Source organism: Myotis yumanensis, unplaced genomic scaffold (assembly GCF_028538775.1).
Source record: "Myotis yumanensis isolate MYYU_CA2020_CCGP unplaced genomic scaffold, mMyoYum1.0.hap1 SCAF_9, whole genome shotgun sequence".
NCBI lineage: Eukaryota > Metazoa > Chordata > Mammalia > Chiroptera > Vespertilionidae > Myotis > Myotis yumanensis.
Genome location: NW_027223760.1, coordinates 79421057 through 79440774, shown reverse-complemented (window position 1 = coordinate 79440774; position 19718 = coordinate 79421057). Strand labels below are relative to the sequence as shown.

Genomic DNA, 19718 nt, shown 5'->3' with positions numbered 1-19718 from the left:
CAGACCTCATCCCACTGGGTGGCAGTAAAATCCTGCCACGTGCTGCCCTAACTGCACTGGGACTTGCACTTACTCGGTCAACTCAATAATGAGCAAGACAGTGGTTCATTAGCTACTTCAGCTAGAGAGGATGCTTCTGACCAAGGGGACTAGCACTGCTGTGTGCTGGCCTTTCCCCATGCTTACCTGAATGTTACAGTATCAAACAATCATACAGCAGTTCTCACAAGCCTATGGCAAAAACAGCCCTTCATATGCCTGAAGAGCCTGAAGTCAATCAAAAGGCCCAGGAAAGCTGCATCGCTCCTCTGCCAGAATGAAGGAACACCTTAGGCATGACATGGATGGAGACTGTGGAAGTTGTCATAGTGGTAGAATAGAGATGCCTTATCACAATACAGACTTTCAAAATGGTAACCATGAGAACCTGTTTCTAGAGCAGCAGTACTTCAATAAAAAGAAACGCAACACATATACATTCTAAGTGAAACAAACAGACAAGAGAAAAGACGCGCTGCAATCGTGGAGCTGACAAATTCAAGTAGAAAAGTTTCTTCCCAAACATACTTGTCTTGTACATCAACTGCAGAACAGTTCAGACCCACACTCTATTACATCACAACATTGTTTATTATGTGACTTTTTTACAATACAAACAAAAAAATACAGAAATGCAATATATGAATACAGCTAAATGCAGAATGGTGACTTTTTTTTCTTTTCGAGAGGCCATGATTCCCATTTCTAGTAAAATAAAGAGGCTGCACATGGGTAGAAAGAGGTTGGTCGTTAGCTCCACAATTTTGCCTAGAAATGATCTATAAATGCATTTTCCCCCTGCTACTTACCATAAAATGTAAAAAGGGAATTAAAGGAAAGTTTCCTTGTTGGTTCCTACCATATGAAAGATGCTATATTCTATTTTAGCAGGGCCAATATATGGAAAATACCTAAATTAAATGTTATTACAAAAATGAAGCAGTAATGAGACTCTGGCTAAAGAGGGCACTAAATGAGAATAATATATATTTAAAGAATCCAAAACAAACAAACAAACAAAAAAAGGCTGTTATAAAAAAGCTCTAGGTGCATTGTAAGCATATAGGTTTTTTTTTCCATGTGTATTTTTAAACAATGGAAGTGTCAAAAAATAGGGTCAACTGTGTTAGACTAAATTACATTATTGTATATGCTGCATTGGATGGAACCTTTGTATTGTAATTATTATAGAGAAGCATAGTTTGCATCATATTATGGCAATTTATCCTCAGTGAAAACCTTTCAGAGTCCTTTTATTTGGGAATATCCTGTAAACAGTCAAACCACCAGAACATGATTGTACAATAGTAAAATGTTTTCTTGCATTAAATTGAAGACATCTGTTTAATAAAAAAAGAAAATGTAGGAAAGGTACTTAGAGCTGTTAGTTTCTAAGTACACAACACCCTAGACAATTCAAGGCATCTGAATCTCCATCAAGAACAAAAAAAATAATAATAATTTTTGTCATGCTGTTAAATCCATCATTAAGAATAAAACTGGTGCAAATTGGTCAAACGGATCCAACAAACACTGATGTCCAAGCTGGCATATTGGCAACTAATACGTAACTGGTGGTCAATAGAGGGTTTAAAAGATCTTCCCTTTCTTCTTGTTCTTTTCCAAGGTTCTAAATGATTAAAGAAAATAATCAAAATGATTGACTACATTATAAACAACAAATGGTAGCAATAACTAACCCAACTACAACTGTGTTGGATTTTCAAACACTACTTTTTCATTTGAAAAATTAAAAAAGTAAACAAGGAGGACAATGCTAGTCCATAATAGTATTTTCTTAGGCAAGCAAATATTTGACAAATAAATACAGTAAACATATGACAAAAACCAATTTTCAATATATGAGAACAATTCTCAAAATAGTGCAAATTTTAAAAAATCAACCGATATCTAATAGGGTATCCTTCTCTCCTACAGCCATTTGTACTCTGAAATGCTTTGCTTTCACAAATGTATTTTCATCCTCCTTGGAGAAAAAGTTAATTGAACAAATGTCTCATTTAAAAACATTCAGCAGTGAGCGTAAACTGTAGAATCCTTACAACATTTCAACGTATTCAGTTTTAAATGGGACTAATGAGGGGGGAAGAAAAAGCCAAGGTACAAATATTACTGAGTTTTTAATAAAGACTGCAAAACTTGTTAACTGCAGTAGGAATTAATATACCCCAAATTTTATCTTAAGAATTTTACCTAAATAAATAATTTCAACACAATTAAAACATACCTCTGACTGCATAAAAGATCTTTAGATCAGTGTTTTCTATGCTGACTAAAAACTGACCACAACCATCAGTCCGATAATTGGAGCGAGAAGGTAAGAAACTGATTATGGTGAGTCAACTGGGCAGAATGTTATGAACCTACTAATTTAGTTATGAAGACTGTTAAATCATGCAAAATGTTTGTAGTGAAAAAAATTGCCATTATATTAGATTATATTCATCTATATAAAAATATTTGTCCATTAAAATAATTGTGCTTAGGATGTATAAGGGGTGATGTCTTTTAAAATGCTATCCTAATTTCTTTTAATAAATAGGAAAATAATTCTTTAAAACATTACTAGACATTTCTTGGGAGTTAGTTACCTTGAAGAGTTCTGTTGTTCTAAAATACGCTGCTGGGCTTCCCAGTTGGCTTTCTCATCTTCAAACTGGCGGCGTTTTTCCTCTAATTCTTTGTGCTGTGCTTCCAAATTCTTTTTCATTTGCTCATGGCGCCGTTGGAGCTAAATCACAGCACGACATATAAAATAAAAGTGGTTAAGAACTCAGGAGCAAAAGTGCGTCTCATCCATCTTAATGTTAAGAGTGTGAGCACTGAGTTCTTGTGCTATAAATACAGAGCACCATCCGGAAAGCACCAGGATTCCTCTTCCTATAGGACTTGTGACCTCCCCAAACAGAGGCCCAAGAGAATAATCTTGAGAAATTGGGGAAAGTGCTACAAACTTATGGTGTGTAGCACACTTTCTAACAGCAGACATATCCTATCTCATTTTTCATTACTCACAAACATGTAGGAAGCTCACGAGGGAAGACGCCAATGTTCCCTCCCACTGTATAGATAAGCAACAGACTACAAGTTTAAGTCCTATGCCATGGTCATTATCCAGAAAGTGGCAGAAAACCAGAATTTGAACCTGTCTCCTAATTCAAGGTTCAGAAAGCTGACATTAGTGGGAAGAAAGCAGGGAGATATGGCTTACAGTATTAGGGGAAATTTGGCCCAGATCTCTTTAGAGGTAGGCCCTTTAATGCTAAGAAAGGTTTCATCCTTCAAAAGAGTAAGTTAAATTTCTCAGAACTCTGATAATTACTTTTCTTATTCTAAATATATGGAATGGCTTATAATTTCATTTTTCATAACTTACTCATTATAACTAATAACTCATAATAACTATTCTTTCTACCAAATATACTATGTCCATTTACATAATGAAGTATATATTTTATAGAAACATAGTGCTTGCTTTTATTTCTCCATTTTATTACATTAGAGTATTATATTCAATTTGGAAAAATATTTATAAAAGTTCTATTATCTTTGAATTTTATGAACAATATTATTCTGAAAAGGAATAGTGTGTCGTAAGAAGTGGAACTATTAGTTTGATTACCTCAGCTTCAGAGTCCTTCAGTTTCTGAACTTTTTCTTTGACCTTCATCTCAAACACCTGCTCCATCTCCATCTCCATCTTCTTCATCTTAGCTACATGCTCCCTTCTTTCTTCTTCCATTTGTGCCAGAGGGCTCCTGTTATGAACATGAAGAATAATCATTACACATCCAGAAATAAAAAGTTAACACAAAACTGAGTGATCAAAACAAATGAGATACGGTATGGCATTACTAAAATCTCTTTCTGTTTCTTGAAAATAAGTTTCAAATGATTTTTCAATTATTCTGACACCATGTAAATAACACTGAACACAGATCTGAAGTTCCATAAATGCATTAAAAATTCTTTATAAATTTTAATATTTATAAATATTTATAATCTAGAACTTCCACAAAATTTCTTATCTAAACTTAAATCTCTAGCAAGTAAATATTATGAAAATAGATCTAAAAAACAAAGGCAACTGTTAGTAGGATGTTTCTCTAAACCTAGTGCATATCTAACCTAAAGATAACCTATTAAATAAAGTGTAGAAGGAAAATGAAAAGGAAACATTTCAAAATACATTCACAGAATGGGAAACTAGAAGAAAATTATTTCATTTTGTACTTTCTTTAAACAAGATTAAAACATGAAAAAAGGAATTGAGTTAATAATATATGTAGAATACTTTTAGTTCTACAAATCTCCAAGTATTACAATCTCTAAGACAACTACTGACATAATTATACTATTAATAATAATTCAAACTTATTTTGGTAACTGAAATGATGTGCTGGAAATGACCACCAGTCAATACTACACCACTCTTCATTTAGACATGCAGAGCATTTTTAGTCCACTTTGGTAACTTTGATGCTCTTGAAAATTTATTCCACCTAACACAAATATTTCATTTCTTAATTTTTCAAGATTGATAACAATAGTGATAAAAACAAATACACACACACAGAGAATCCGAAGCAAATAATTATCTTAATAATTATTTTAGTATGTCAGAAAATAGACACAAGCATAAACAAACGTAGTTCAGTATTCCACTGACATTCAAGTCCACAGGCTAAAATCTCTGCATAATTTTGTTCAAAATTCTTATGTTGAAAAATAACACAAATGAGTTTAATGTAAAGAGTAGGATATTTATAGAATCGAGAGAAAGCCAAAGTATCGGTAACCTAGTACAGCCCCAGCGAGGAGAGCAAAGTGAGCTCTGTGGCTTTGAGGAGCTCTGAACACTATTCAAAACACTGGGACAACTGAAGGGGCAGGCTCTTCTCTGACTCTGTTGCTAAAAATGTTGACTTGGCCTCCACAAAAACAGGCTTTGACTATTGAATTTTACATTTTAAATCGGTGAATTTATTTCAAAAAGTGATTTAAAAATTAAATCATGGCTGAAAAAGAAAATCAGGTCTTAAATATCACCCATAACTCCAAGGGTAGTTACTAATCCTGACCTGACACTATGAACATGCTGATTCTCTCCTTAGGAGGCTGCCTATTTCTGACCCTTACAGCGCTCTTCTCTATCGAGGAGGACAAAAGAGCTAAATAGAAATACTGAAAAAGAGCAACAGGACAGAATATAGGTGACTGCTTTTTCTTAGCAAAACAGGAAGGACAAAAATGTGATACACTGCTGTGATCAAGATGAGCTGTTTTTGCAGTTAGTGTAAATTAGAATAAAATGTTATTTGACGAAAGGAGATTTCTTCACTAAAAGAAAACTTACAAATCTGCAGTATAGTTTAACAATTAAGCAATGAAACCAAAGTCCTGAAAATGAAACTAAGCCAAACATTAACTTAGAATAAGAACCTGCATTCAAAAAGTGAGGTCAACAAATAATAAAATTTTAAGTGTTAAATGCCATTATTATTTCATTAGAGGCTGATGAGGTCCTTTTTAATAATATGTTTCTTATGTTATGGCATCATATCTCTTGGGCATAGAGCAAATGAATACCCCCAAATGACATGGCAGCCTTAGCCGATTTGGCTCAGTGGATAGAGCATTGGCCCACAGACTGAAGGGTCTCGGATTCAATTCCAGGCAAGGGCACATACCTGGGTTATAGGCTAATCCTCTCAGTTGGGTGCTTGGGAGAGGCAAACAATTGATGTATCTCTCTGTCTCTACCCCTCCCTTCCACTCTCTCTAAAAATCAATGGAAAAATATCCTCAGGTGAGGACTAACAACAAAAAATTACATGCCAAATGTGTGTGCACACGCACACGGGAGCATTTTTCTGGTAAGAGGGTCCAAAGCTGCTGTCAGATTTTCAAAAAGGGTGTTTATCAATAACCTCACTTCTTCCACCTCCTAAAACCTTTTAGTCTAGAAAAGAAACAATCTAATAACTATTTTTGAAGTGACAGTCTTAATAACTGAATATATACGTTTAAGCAACTTAGATTATACAACAATATTGCTGTGATTTGAAAACAAATATTCAAGACTGTAAATATGTTTAAAAATTTAAAATTCAGATAGAATTGTGATTTTAAAGTTAAATATATATACATTCCTACTCATAAAAACCTATCTATAAAATGCTCTTTTAATTTTATCCCTGGGAGGAAATACATTTACATTTACATATAAATGTAAAGAATTCATAGCATAATTTGCATGTAAAAAGACTATCAGTTTACCAAGAGTAAACATTGTTATATAGATTCTTATTTAATTAACTCTGGGAGAAAATATAACACTTTTATAGCAGAGAAATATGCTATAATGTTTTGAAATTTGCTTTCAAGGTAAAAATTTATATATTAAAAATCCCTACATACTAGATCTGCTGTCTTTGGAAAAACAAATAGCCACTTACATGCCTTCATATGTGTCATATCTAAAAGAACAAAAAATACAGAAACTTAGCATATGTAAAGTGAACCACACCAGAAAGCAGCAATTAAAGGCAAATTCATAGATTTTATAATTAAATAAAGTATGTGCCCAAAAATAAAAGCTTATGGCAAAATTTGTTAATGTGATTTTATTTCTTTTCCAAAATTCTGTTAGTACTTACTATCTCAAATTATAAATATAAATACGCTGTGCAATTATCTTCTTATAGCCTGCTCAAATTTCTAAGCCTATTTAAATATGCGTACTTTCAAAAGAAATTTGTATTATTTCACATTTGAGATATTTTAAATATTTCACCTTGCAAAAATATGACTCCTGACCAAAAAAATTTGACCTTCCAGTATTATATTTACAAAATGGTCACATATATTTAAAAATGGAATTTTTGACACCTCTCGCTAGTCAAAATGATCTTTCAAATCTCTTTAATTTTTAAATAAATTGCCACCCTACTTCTAGTCATCTTTACTAAAGTGGTATTTAGAATACAAAATTATGCTTACTATGTAGAAAATACGGGAAAAAGGATTACTTGTCATAAGATTTTTTTCAAATAAAACCTTTTTTATTAGATGGCTAGAAAAAACACACACATTACATTACATTACCTGCCTACTTCTTAATGGGAAACTCTTTTTCACACTCAGATACATTAAAAATTACAAACTTAAACTTGTCAGAGAAATTTAAAAGAACTCAACCAAAGAAATAAAAAGGCTTGAAGATTTTTTTTTTAAAAGAAAGGCTATGACATAACTTGAATATCACACTAAATCCCCAAAGATATAACCTGGCTTTTTCTAGAGTTCTCTTTAAGGGGCTCTAACTCCTAAAAGCCACCAGATGACTCATCCTTTCACCTGTCCAATAAGAGAGTCACAGCAGGAGGTAGCCAATTGATGTTTTGCTCTCACATCCATGTTTCCCTCCCTAAAAATCAATTAAAAATCTTAAAAAAACAAAAACACTGTATAAGTTTAAGGTGTACAACATGATGTCTAAATCTTGTTTTAAGTCTGTCCAAAATATAATTGGTCTAGGTACTTTGTGGAAGAGCCACACTGAAGGGGCCAAAGAGCTGCATGTGGCTTGCGAGCCGTGGTTTGCTGAGCCGCAGTTTGCCGACCACTGGCTAGGACCATTAACATAACAGAAAAACACATTTCAGACATACAAGCCAAATATTTTTATTTTTAATCCATGGTTCCATAAATTTACAGTCCGCCCAAAACTGTCTCAGAAAATTAAATATAAGATGAATCAACTTAATTTACTACCTAATACTTAACTTTTAAAAAATTAGCTTATTGACTTTTTTTTAAGTCAACTTGAATGTTTTATAAACTGCTAACATTTTCAAGCCAATGGATAAAACTTCCAAGTGACTTCTGTAAGATTCAGTACGTGTTATTCAATAAAGCATTAAAACCTAACTTGAACATAGCAGATCAATATCTATTCTAATGTCAGCCATTCTCCAGTTGGAAGAAATACATTTCCAATAGAATTCTACTTTTAATGTTTTCACTAGGGGTATAATTTAACTCAAGTAATCCACACCGGAATCCTGTATATGCAGAAGAATTTTTAACAACACTGTTTTAAGTTTTACTATTTTTCTCTGAATTACACCTTACCTGCAACTAACAAAAAAAAATATCCCAGTACTACTTTAAAAGCCTTGTATTTGAAATATGGAAATAAACAATTCCTTATTTTTAGGACATGAACAAATGTTTAAAAGAAGAAAATTAAACATTAAGCGCATACATTTATAGCACATTTCCCTTTAACATATAAAATTATAAGTGGATTTACCTATGTTTTTCTTTAAACAGTTATAAAACATTTAAGCTAGTGAAATGCATTTAAAAGAAATTAGGAGCCCAGCAGGCGTGGCTCAGTGGTTGAGTGTCAACCTATGAACCAGGAGGTCACGGCTCAATTACGTGTCAGTAACATGCCTGAGTTGTGGGCTCGATCCCCACTGTGGGGCATGCAGGAGGTAGCTGATCAATGTTTCTCTCTCATCACTGATGTCTCTCTCTCTCTCTCTCTCTCTCTTTCTTCTTCTGATTCTCTGAAATCAATAAAAATGTATTAAAAAATAAAATAAAATAGGATTGGATCACTTCATAAGTTACATGATTGTCAAAATTATTATGCTGTATACCTGAAACTAATATAAAATAATGTTGAATGTGAACTGTAATTGAAAAATTCAATGAAATAAAAATATAAATAATTGAATGGCCTTTTAAAGGATATATTAACCCTTTGCACTCCGAACCATTCTGGACATTGGCTACCAGCTACTCGACGCTACTTTGTGGCGGAAACGTGCATTTACAGACCCTTGTATTATTTAGTATAATTTTGGAACCAAGTAACGTATTATAATGATATTGGACTTATATGAATTGGGTGACATCGAGGAATGTATATTTGCAAAAAAAACCAACATTTTATTGTTTATAATTTTGTACAGTATGATAAGTTTTGTAACACTCCCCAATATGCATTGCAGGCTGATTAGTGCATGTTTGACAGTAATAAGTGGTTTGACGCCTGCCACCAGGTGTTTTCCTGTTAGAACACACAATGCAGTCCCGTTTTCTTTGTCCCACATCGGGAATATGTAGTTTATTGTTTAATCCAACACAAAACCCGCTGACATTTCTTGTATATATCTTAGTAATTTTATGATATTTTGATTTAATTTCTTGTGCCATTTCAAGATAAAACTTCAGGGAAACATGCATGTCTCAAAAAGTTGCGTTGAAATAACTCAATTCCCTGTAATCACTAATAAACTGCAATGTCCCCTGAGAGGGGACATCCGAGTGATATGCTAGAATTCCGATGTCCCCTGAGAGGGGACAGCGGAGTGCAAAGGATTAAAATAAAATAAAATGGATAGGATTTTATTAACATTTACTAACAATAATTAACAGTCCTTACATTTTTTGTGATAAAGTTGATAATTTTGCTAAAACAAATAAAAGTCTTGCCTTTTCTCATGTGCTGAACCTTACCTCAAATATTTTAAGTATTTAAAAATTGTATTTTAAATATTTAAAAATTGTTAAAAATATTAACCAAATCAATTTTTCCTAGAAGTCAATGTTTTGCAAAGCATGAATTACTAATCACCTATATCAGAATCGCTCAGGGTGCTTATTAAAAACTAATAATAGACAAACATGGTAATTGACCATACCTTCGCTACACCTCCCATCAGCTAATCAGCAAGATATGCAAATTAACTGCCAACAAAGATGGCAGTTAATTTGCATACGTAGGCACGAAGCGGCAGAGCGAAGATTGAAGAGGGCTCCGGCCGGCCAGAGCAGCGAAGGCTTGAAGGCGGCTCCGGCCGGAGCGAAGGCCTGAGTCCCGGGTGCCGGAGAAAAACCGGTGCCGGCAGCCAGGGGAAGGGAAGGCCTATTGCACGAATCTTTTCGTGCAACAGGCCTCTAGTTAAAAATATAAACTCAGGCCCATCCCCCATCTACCGAAACAGAATCTCTTGCTAAATGATTGAACCCAGAAATTTACCTTTTTAAAAATCACCCTCACAAGATCCTTGAAACCAGAAAACCTAGAAATTGATCACTAAAGTTTCTCAAAGAAGCATGCTAATAGCATAAGAAGAAATTCAAAGTTAAATAAGAAATTAGGGACTATGACCCAAATATCATTAAGGAAATATGGAAGAAAATAAACACAGGTTTTAAAAGAGAACTGCTTTGTGTGCTTTCTTCTGGAATGTAAAGGCCATGTGGAGACATAACTAAAAAAGGAAAAAGGAACATTTTCTTTCTGTTCCATTATGAGGGATGCTAGACACTATAAAACACAGTAATGGCTACTTTGAAAACTTGCCTTTCTCATTATTTATACAGATGATCCTTCAGATTATCCTTGAATGGTAGATAACACCCAGCTACAAATGTACATACTATAGTTAAAATAGTCTTTATAATACTTATGATCTTCAGCAATTCCAAGTTTAAAAAAAAAAAAAAAGGCACAAACATTGTTACCAAGAACTACCCAGGTTAACTCACCATGTCTTCACACACCTCTTTCCCCATCCCATCACAAAACCATGCAGCCTGATATCTGCACTAAGTAGGTGAAGCTACACACTGGGTAGTCATTCGCACTGCTCCAAGAAATCCAAACCCAGCCAATTTACTCCATGTAAATACACAATAGGAACAGAGAAAGTAGAGAAGGTAACCAAGACAAGAGTCATCTAAGTATTCTTTTTGTTTGGTTCTCTCCCTTGTTTCTATATAATCTGTTAGTGAAAACTCTATCAAAAAGGCTTATTTAAAAAAGACATAATAAAAGGTAGAAGCTCTATGTGAAGTCTTTTTAAAGAGACAATTAGATGCTTATCTTACAAGCATTATGGGTTAAGAGATCTTAATAGTAACTTTTCTCTTTCCTTTAAAAAAAAAAAGGAAGTATTTTCTAAAGGAGCTGTTTAATTTCTAATTGTCAATCTATTAACTGTGTGGTACACAGATTATAAAAATGGCAAATGACCAAGAGAATGAAAGGTTCTTTCTCTTAAGAAACAAGGCAACAACACTTCCTTCAACAATTGAATAGTAAAATATAAAACTGCCAAAACAAAGTTTAACATAAAATTCTGCTGTTGTGCATAAGTAACATCCCAGTTTTCTATTGAGTAGCCAGGAGATACTTGATGAAAATAAAACAATATAATTATATACGACATAATACCTTTTCTGATATATACTTACTTAGTAAGCTGTCCTTTATTCTTGTTATTATCAACTCCATTATAAGTCACAGCTGCCAATTTTCTGCTCCGGTAGTTCTCATAGTGTACATTATTAGTGACATCTTTCAAGTCCTGCATATGTGTTCTGTCATAAGTAAGTAACAGATAAAGAGTTTGCTTTTATTAAAAAGCAGAGCAAGATACATGCACTAACTTGACACCAATGGAAATTTAGGTTCCAAATGAGAATTTAAGAGCCATAAATCCCCTCAAAACACTTACTAAAGATGACATTTCCACATAAGAGTATTTACTTTTACACTACAGTAAGTCCTCCCTTAACATCATTGGTAGGTTCTGCAACTTTCCAGGCTAAACGATATAAACAAGAGTTAAGTTCCTACGGCTTCTCAACATCATAACAAAACAGGATTGAACAAAATGACATTATTCAAGGATCTGCTGTATGTATTTTACTAGCGAAGGGAAAGCAGATTAGCTTCTACGGACGCTCATAAAACCTGAAAGAAATCCTTTTCTTTTAGCAGTATTAACATGAATTTTTACTAAGGTAATAAACTCACAGGGACACTTTAGATCACATATCAAGATGAATTTAAAGTGGGGAATTTAAATTTGTTTATTCAAACTGTCCAATGAATGTGATATCTTGGCTAAATGAATGTTTGCTTGTAGCATTTCCATAATATATAAAATCAACACATATAAAATAAACTGCACAATACATCAGACAATGTCATCATTCCTTAATGATTTGAAATGCTAAAGACACCCTGAGCTGCTGCATGATTTCCTTCCACAAATGCAGTTTCTTGGATGTGTGTGGTGTGGAGGTCTCTGTATCATTCGATCCTCCCTTCCTCACCACTCCACCACTTTACCAAAACTCCCTTCTGGGAGACAGACAAAGGTGTACTCCATTTTTATTCTTCCCAATATCCATGAAACATTTACTATCACTGCCCCCTTTGTGATTAGAATGTGATGTTAAATTACTGATTTAATTCCTACTATCTGACATTCCTATGCAGTTCTCTGAGAGTTTACTGCCCCTGGCTCTAAGTCTGGGCTTTCCATGTCTCCTTTCTCTTTATACTCTGCTCTTTGATGAGTTTATCCTCTCTCTGGCCACCATAGTTACACCTAAAGCTCTATCCCTCTCCACTTCAGTAAAGCCAGGCAGCTTATTCCAAGCAAAGCCAGTGGTTGAGAATAAATAGCTCATGCTAACTTGTCACTGATTTTCCAAACTTAGAGTTCCATTGCTGTGGGAGCTCTCCTCTCAGCCTTTGAATCAAGGCACTCTATCTCATTACAGTCTCTCCTTGGCTGTCACTCAATTTTTGGTTCCAGTGTATCTTATAGGTGACACCATATAACCTCTTCAACTATAAGTTCCCTTTTACAAGAAACATGCCTTCAAAACCTAGCCTTCCCTTCCACTTTTCCCAAGCTTTTCACATTAAAAAAAAAAACAAAACCAAAAGTTTTTTTTTCAACTTTCCATACTTCTTCCAGTGTTAAAACCTCAACTGAAAATACAATGATAGACTTTTTTCCTATACATCCCTAGCCACAAAGCTTATTTTGTATTTTTGTGAATGACTTTAAAATCCTGGTGAAATAATCCAAGTTGTCTCCATGCACTACTTACTTTAGTGCTAGAATGAGACACCAGTTTAAACTAGCTACATTTATGGAAGGCAAAACAAATCTGTCCAAGTCTAACTTTATTTACGGAAAGGAAAAGCTTGTTTTCATCATTACTTACACTTACCTTATCAACATATTTCTTAGAATTGTGAAATCACAATGTTCACCATTTTCAACTATAAAAGAAATAGACCACATGTATTATTTCCATTAACTGCAAGCTTTTCAACGAAAATCTCACAGAAAAGTGGGGGTAACAACAATAAAAGAATATGCAAAATAGCTTAGATAAATTTTTCACTAAGGATTTGTTTTCCTCTGTGCCATTGAGTGACAGCTACCACTGGCACAGTCCCAGGGAAAAGATGCACTCAAGGGTTTTCTTTCAGCACCAGCTACCAAATCCTGGCCCCACTGCCTGGGCAGGACCTGTGAAAGTGCTATCATTCAGGGTTAACACGGTAACACAGTACTTCACCTAAGGGCATGCCTGGCAAGCACAGTGTAATACTGCTTTACTGTAGTTTAATCTTCAGTGATCAAATATATACATCTAACAAAAATTAGCTCTTCAGAGCAACTTTGCGAAGTTGAAAAGGGAGATCATATCTTTTCCTTTATTGGTACAGAATATGTTTACTCCATGATAAAATGCATTTTAAAAGTTTATTGGTGGGAGAGTAAAAGGGGAATGTCTTTAGAAACCCCCTTATAACTTACAGGAACATATTTAGTGGGAGAAACCACTAAATCTAGAGATATCAAGTAAATTCTTCATCGCAGATTTCAAGGGTTGTACAAGCTCTAAAGCCTCTGCTTAGCAACTGCAGGTAATCTGGGTTAAGGGCTGGGTACGAGTATAGTTCATTGGTGGGGGAAGCCACTGGTAAGGACAGTAACTTGGAACAATACCCTAAAAATTACAGAATTTTTCATAGTAGTAACAAGTAGATAAAATAATCATGACTCGCCCTAACCGGTTTGGCTCAGTGGATAGAGCATCGGCCTGCAGACTGAAAGGTCCCAGGTTCAATTCCAGCCAAGGGCATGTACCTTGGTTGTGGGCACATCCCCAGTAGGGGGTGTGCAGGAGACAGCTGATCGATGTTTCTCTCTCATCGATGTTTCTAACTCTCTATCCCTCTCTCTTCCTCTCTGTAAAAAATCAATAAAATATATATTTAAAAAATGTATAATCATGACTCAATCTTTGTTCCAAGTTACTGTAACACAGAAGACTTAAATCTTTCTATTAGGTTAAACCACTAATAATAAATACAAACTTAGGGAAACGCATCTTTTTGCCAGTGGACTTCTGAGATTTGATACTATAGCTAAGATTTTATTGATGTTTAAAACTCTTTACAAAATGAGTAGAGGATCTCTTGATAATGATCCCCGCTGAAGATAAGATGCCTAAAGAGGGAGCTTCTGTCTGAGGAAAGGAGACTGTGAATGCTCTCACTGGGCTTATGAAAGTTGTTCTCACTCATTTTTGAAGATCCTACCCAACTGAAACTCAGATAAAAGTGAGAGAGGCCTTTTCTCCAAAACTGTTTTCAATTTCAGAAAGGGTATTAAATTCCTCAGAGGCAACGTTTGGATCCCAGGTAAAGAACCCTGCACTGTACTCATGTGTTCAAACAACAAAACAGAATAGACCTAACGATGGGGCAGAGGTGGGAGGGGGGCGCACTGACAAGTGACTTCTGAGTATGTGTTAGGGTTTAACACTATCTGCCTGACTTAGGAGGACACAAGATCTGAGAAACTGGAATGTTGGAGAAAATGAGACTAAATAAAACAATTCACAACTAACTCTGACAATCTAAAATATATCAATACAGTGATATTATGCTACTTACTATAAATACAAATTTTTATCACTTTTTTGAGCTCTTATAGAAAGTCATTCACTAAAGAAAACCTTACCTTCAGCAACACCCCAAGGATACTGCCTTCCTCTGACCCTTTTGCCATTAACTTCAATGATAGTATTACTACCTACCACAGCAAGAGGTAAACGGTCCTATAAAACAAAGTATTCTTGTTCAAATACATCTCTGTAGTCCTCACAGGTCAAGAATAAAAGTTATATTACTCAAGAACAGATTGGTAAAAAAATTACCTTGATAGTTTCTATATTCACTTTCATAGGGCATTCAATTACTATTTAGTAAACTGCCATATCATGGTATTCTTAGCAATGTAAACAATGAATAACGTATTTTCTCTAAAAATTTTAGAATACTAAAGCAGGTACTGATCAAATTATTTGTAAAAAAAATCATTCCAAAAAGAAGCTGTCCCATATTGAAAAACTAAAAAGGGTAAAAAATATATTGGCAAATTGAGGGGAAAAATGAGGCTTGTGACCAGCCCGCCTACCTGATCACAAAGCGAACCTAACAGCCCTGGAAGCAGGAAACATTACACTCGCTAGACTATACATCTGGAAGTCCAAATCTGGGGCCCACATCTGTATTCATCCAGACCAGATCAGAATACAGTCGTTCAAATTTCTTGTAGCTCCCAGAGTATATAAGAATATATAAAATATATGGCTATTTTTATAAAAACTCAGAAATTCTTTATTGGTAAAGTATTTCATTATTCCAAGATAATTATGTGCTTACATAATGCCATTTATAAAAACCTTTTTAGGTGCAGGGTACTTAGGAAACCACTATAAATTAAAAATACAAAAAATTATGTTGGTATAGATTTTTGGTTAGTTTTTATAAAAGAACAAAAGCGAACATATTTTGTCTGGCTGTTAAAACAAAGATTGAGCATAACAGTGCTTAAAAACAAATCCTCTCACTTCTCATTACCTGGTTTTGAGGAGGGAAATTTTATGAAACCAGTTAATTGAAAACCATATGAAGACTGGAATTATATTATTCATCCCTCTATTCCACACAATGCCTTATTACATATAATAGTCACCAAACAGAGTTAATTGCAAAGTTGAAGTCAACAATGAATAATCTCCCAACTGATACTGTTGAGGATATTATAGTGTTTTTTAAGGCCCCAAAACATTTTAATATATGTGTGGGAATGAACCTACCTTTATCTTTTTAACAAGCTTATTTTCTTCTTCATCATCTGTCTCTGGAAATTCATATATTTTAATTTTATGTTCTTGGATTTCTTTCATTATCTAAAATGGAAGAGGAAATTAGCAAAAAAGCACCACACATAATGAGTACATTAACTTTATTTTTATTATACTCATCTTAAATTCCTATGAGCCCGCAGCTTTAGGTCCTTGACTGTTTTTCAATAATGTAAAAACTGTCATCTAAAAACAAAGTACTATGCTGGTCTTTACCACTGCTGAAATCCAATTACTTCAGAAGTGTTAAAGTAATGTGGTTACAATACCAAAAGAGTCTAAACATGAGGTGAGATTCCAGAAAGGGCTTTCTCTAGTTGATTTCTACTATAATGGCTGTAGGTCATTTATTTACAACTAGAGGCCCACTGCATGAAATTCGTGCATGGGTAGGGGCCCTAGGCCTGGCCGCGATCGAGGCCTATCTGTGGGGAGACCAGTGGGGTGATTGGGGGCCCCCCACTGGCACCCACCTTGGCTGGCCTGGGGCCTGTGGGCTGGGGGCAGCTCCTGCATTGAGCATCTGCCCCCTGGTGGTCATTGCATGTCATAGCAACCGGTCGTTCCAAAGGTCATTCCGCTGTTCGGTCGATTTGCATATTAGGCTTTTATTATATAGGATGACTGAGATTCTTTCTCTAGATAAAGCTCTCTCCAACTGTTTTATTCGGCTGAATCAATAATGCTTAAACTCACCTAAAATTTTTAGAAGACTTTGGCTAAGGTAAGTAAAACTAAATACAGTATTGGCTTTAGTAGAAAAAATTCTACACCATCAGAACATATCCTTGCATGTAAATGTGCATAAACACAAATCAAGGAACAACAGATACAAGATTGGGCAAGCATAAGGAGAAAATATGCTCTGGAAATAATGAAGCGAAGGTATTAATGAGAAGAATGCAAAAAAGAGAAAGATAACTTAATAACATCAGAAATAACCCACTTCAAATTAAATTATCTTGTCCAAAATTATTCTAAATTCTAAACAAAATATAGATATCCAAATATTGTTCAACTACTGGCCCTATTCAAATTCACAACAAACCACTAACATACCTAGAACTAGCTAGCTCCCTACCTGAACTGGTATTTCAGTGCTATTCTCACTGCAAAGGGTCCCCAGCAGCAGTAAAAGGATCCTAAACAAAATGTGTTAGATGGTTACTATCCTAAGAGGAAATAAAACTGCCACTGGGAAAAAAACCACACACACAAAAAACAGAACCACACGTTTTACAATTGAGGTTATGTATCTACATAGAAAAAAAAAATGAACCAAATAATAATGTGTCAAATGCATGACTAGAAGAAAAAAAGAAACACTAAAAGCTGGCTCTAAAAGCAGAGATTGTGTATTTAAAGGACCTGAATAAACATCTTCAAAATACCAAAGCTAAAGCCCCACCTTAATCTATTGAACCAACTGGTAGAGATACAAGCCAATAACTCATTTTGAAAAAGTTCTCCAGATGAGCTTGATAGGCACACTGGGTTAAGAACTATTATTTTTAAGCATATGAAAAAAAAAATTGTACAAGCACTACAATGCAACTGATTTGGATGTAGAGATCATTGCTTGCTCATCTTTTTTAAGTTCTTAGTACTACTGTTCCAAATCAAGATACATTAAAATCAAGACAGAGGGGAAGAAATGCATATGATTAGTATTTGAACTTAGAAATAGCACATTCCAAATCAAGATACATTAAAATCAAAACAAAGGGAAGAAATGTATATGATTAGTATTTTAATTTAGAAATAGCACATTATACAGTAAAAATGAGAGTGATAGAAATGCCAAATATAGTAAAAATGTATTAAAACAGTCTCAAAATCTAAATAGCTTTAACAAGCAAAATTCAACAGGTTTTTGTTTTTTAACAGGTTTAAGATATCCTCAAATTTATATTGAAAAAGGTGAAAAAATAAGGTTTCTTGTTACAAAAAGAACTACAAGGAAAATAAGATATAATTAACTCTAAGATCTATTTTAAAATATTATACAAAACAGCTGCAATTTAAAAGACAGAACATTGGCCTAAAATTAAAAAATAGCTATTGGAATAGAAGAGTAATTCCAGAAATTGACCCTACATTTCATAAAATATACATACAAACCAAATATAACGAGGAAAAAATAAACTCCTGACTTAAAAAGTGTTCAACTTTTATAGAAAATTAAAAATTAAAGAAATTATTAGGTACCACTGTATTCCAAAAATTTTTTTCTGAATAAAATGACAAACAGTGCTATCAAGGCACTGAAATAAATACACCCATTACAGAAGAAATTTGACTGTTTTATTGGGAAAGCACCATGACAAAATGAGGGGGAAAACATAATTATGTTCTTTCAAAAAGTAATATTCTTGGAAATTCATGAAAAATAATTCTATAGTATGTGGGGAGGGATGCTGTTGAAAGCTATACAGAAACATCTAAAATAGCCTTAAGCGACAAAGGATAAAGGCACCACGATAACAGAGAAGAGCTTTCAGGAGAAAACTAAGGCAGAGGTTTATTTTCAAGAGTTACTTGTAATACAGCACAAACAACCATATGGAAAAGTAGCAAGAGAAATACACTGTAACACATTAGACTGAAAATGTGAAAAACTACAAATTACGTGAATGGTATGAGAAAGCCAGGAGTTAAGTGCATTCAGCCTACCTGTTTTTTAAACTGTTGGCACTCCTCTGGTGTGAGTGTGTCTGCTTTGGCAATAAGTGGGATGATGTTCACTTTTTCATGTAAACGCTTCATAAACTCAATATCCAATGGTTTAAGTCTGAAATACACAATATTTAATATAACTGAATTTTAAGTTTGGAAAAGCAGATTCTTCACACCCCCAAATGCTAATTTAAATACATTGGAACTACTTTACTTAGTTGCCAGACACACTCTCTAAAAAAGTGCTGGGATACTAGTGGTTATAATAACAATTATCTACCACTGAACAAAGAAAATGAAGCAACAATAGCTGAAATCAAAAATTACCCTGGGGTGAGGTTGGGGGTGGGGAGAGGGCACTGAATATACATTGCTGGAACAACTCATAATTATTCCAGGAAAAAAGGAAATCCAGGGACTACCCATATAAGATAGGCCCTTATTCATGTATCAGACTGCCTAGAACTTCAGCCTGCAGTGAGCAGGGGATTGACAACTCTCTACATAAAATTTAGTATCATATTCTTTCACTTAATGCATACTAAGTAGCACATATGAATGGACAAAACTTTGTTCCATTTCCAAAAATAGTTCAGCTGAGAAACTATTCAAAAACACATTTTATACATCAGAAATATACATTTTGAACTCCCATTCCTGTGACAAACAATGAATGGCCCAAAGCCACTACACATCATTTGAATTATATCAAAAAATTTTTGCTTAAAAAAATCTTATTTCCCATGCAATTTTAAGAAGTATATTTCCCCCTGGGAAACAGAAGAAATGTGATTTCATGAGAATTACAAAATCTTGGAGAGAGCCCAAAAGACCTAAAACAGTGGTTCTCAACCTTCTGGCCCTTTAAATACAGTTCCTCATGTTGTGACCCAACCATAAAATTATTTTCGTTGCTACTTCATAACTGT

At 34.3% G+C, this 19718-nt stretch overlaps 1 protein-coding gene and 1 non-coding gene across 4 annotated transcripts in view; both read right to left on the bottom strand.

The window, feature by feature from the left end:
• Nucleotides 1-611: 611 nt before the first annotated feature.
• SEPTIN7 (septin 7) overlaps nucleotides 612-19718 on the bottom strand; it is a 39369-nt gene continuing 20262 nt past the window's right edge. For 2 of the 3 annotated variants that reach the window (XM_070424783.1, XM_070424781.1), the window contains exons 6-14: nucleotides 18787-18904; nucleotides 16066-16158; nucleotides 14925-15021; nucleotides 13117-13168; nucleotides 11338-11463; nucleotides 6519-6539; nucleotides 3683-3818; nucleotides 2652-2791; nucleotides 612-1669 (exon numbers count right to left, since the gene is read on the bottom strand). In XM_070424783.1, the coding sequence (XP_070280884.1) occupies nucleotides 1630-1669; nucleotides 2652-2791; nucleotides 3683-3818; nucleotides 6519-6539; nucleotides 11338-11463; nucleotides 13117-13168; nucleotides 14925-15021; nucleotides 16066-16158; nucleotides 18787-18904 (823 nt within the window). In that variant the 3' untranslated portion in view covers nucleotides 612-1629. The remainder of the gene's footprint in view (nucleotides 1670-2651; nucleotides 2792-3682; nucleotides 3819-6518; nucleotides 6540-11337; nucleotides 11464-13116; nucleotides 13169-14924; nucleotides 15022-16065; nucleotides 16159-18786; nucleotides 18905-19718) is intronic. The other variant, XM_070424782.1, reaches the window with a different exon arrangement.
• LOC139017107 (small nucleolar RNA SNORA30/SNORA37 family) lies at nucleotides 13309-13436 on the bottom strand. Its single transcript, XR_011472785.1, has one exon. It is a non-coding gene; the product is annotated as a small nucleolar RNA SNORA30/SNORA37 family (small nucleolar RNA).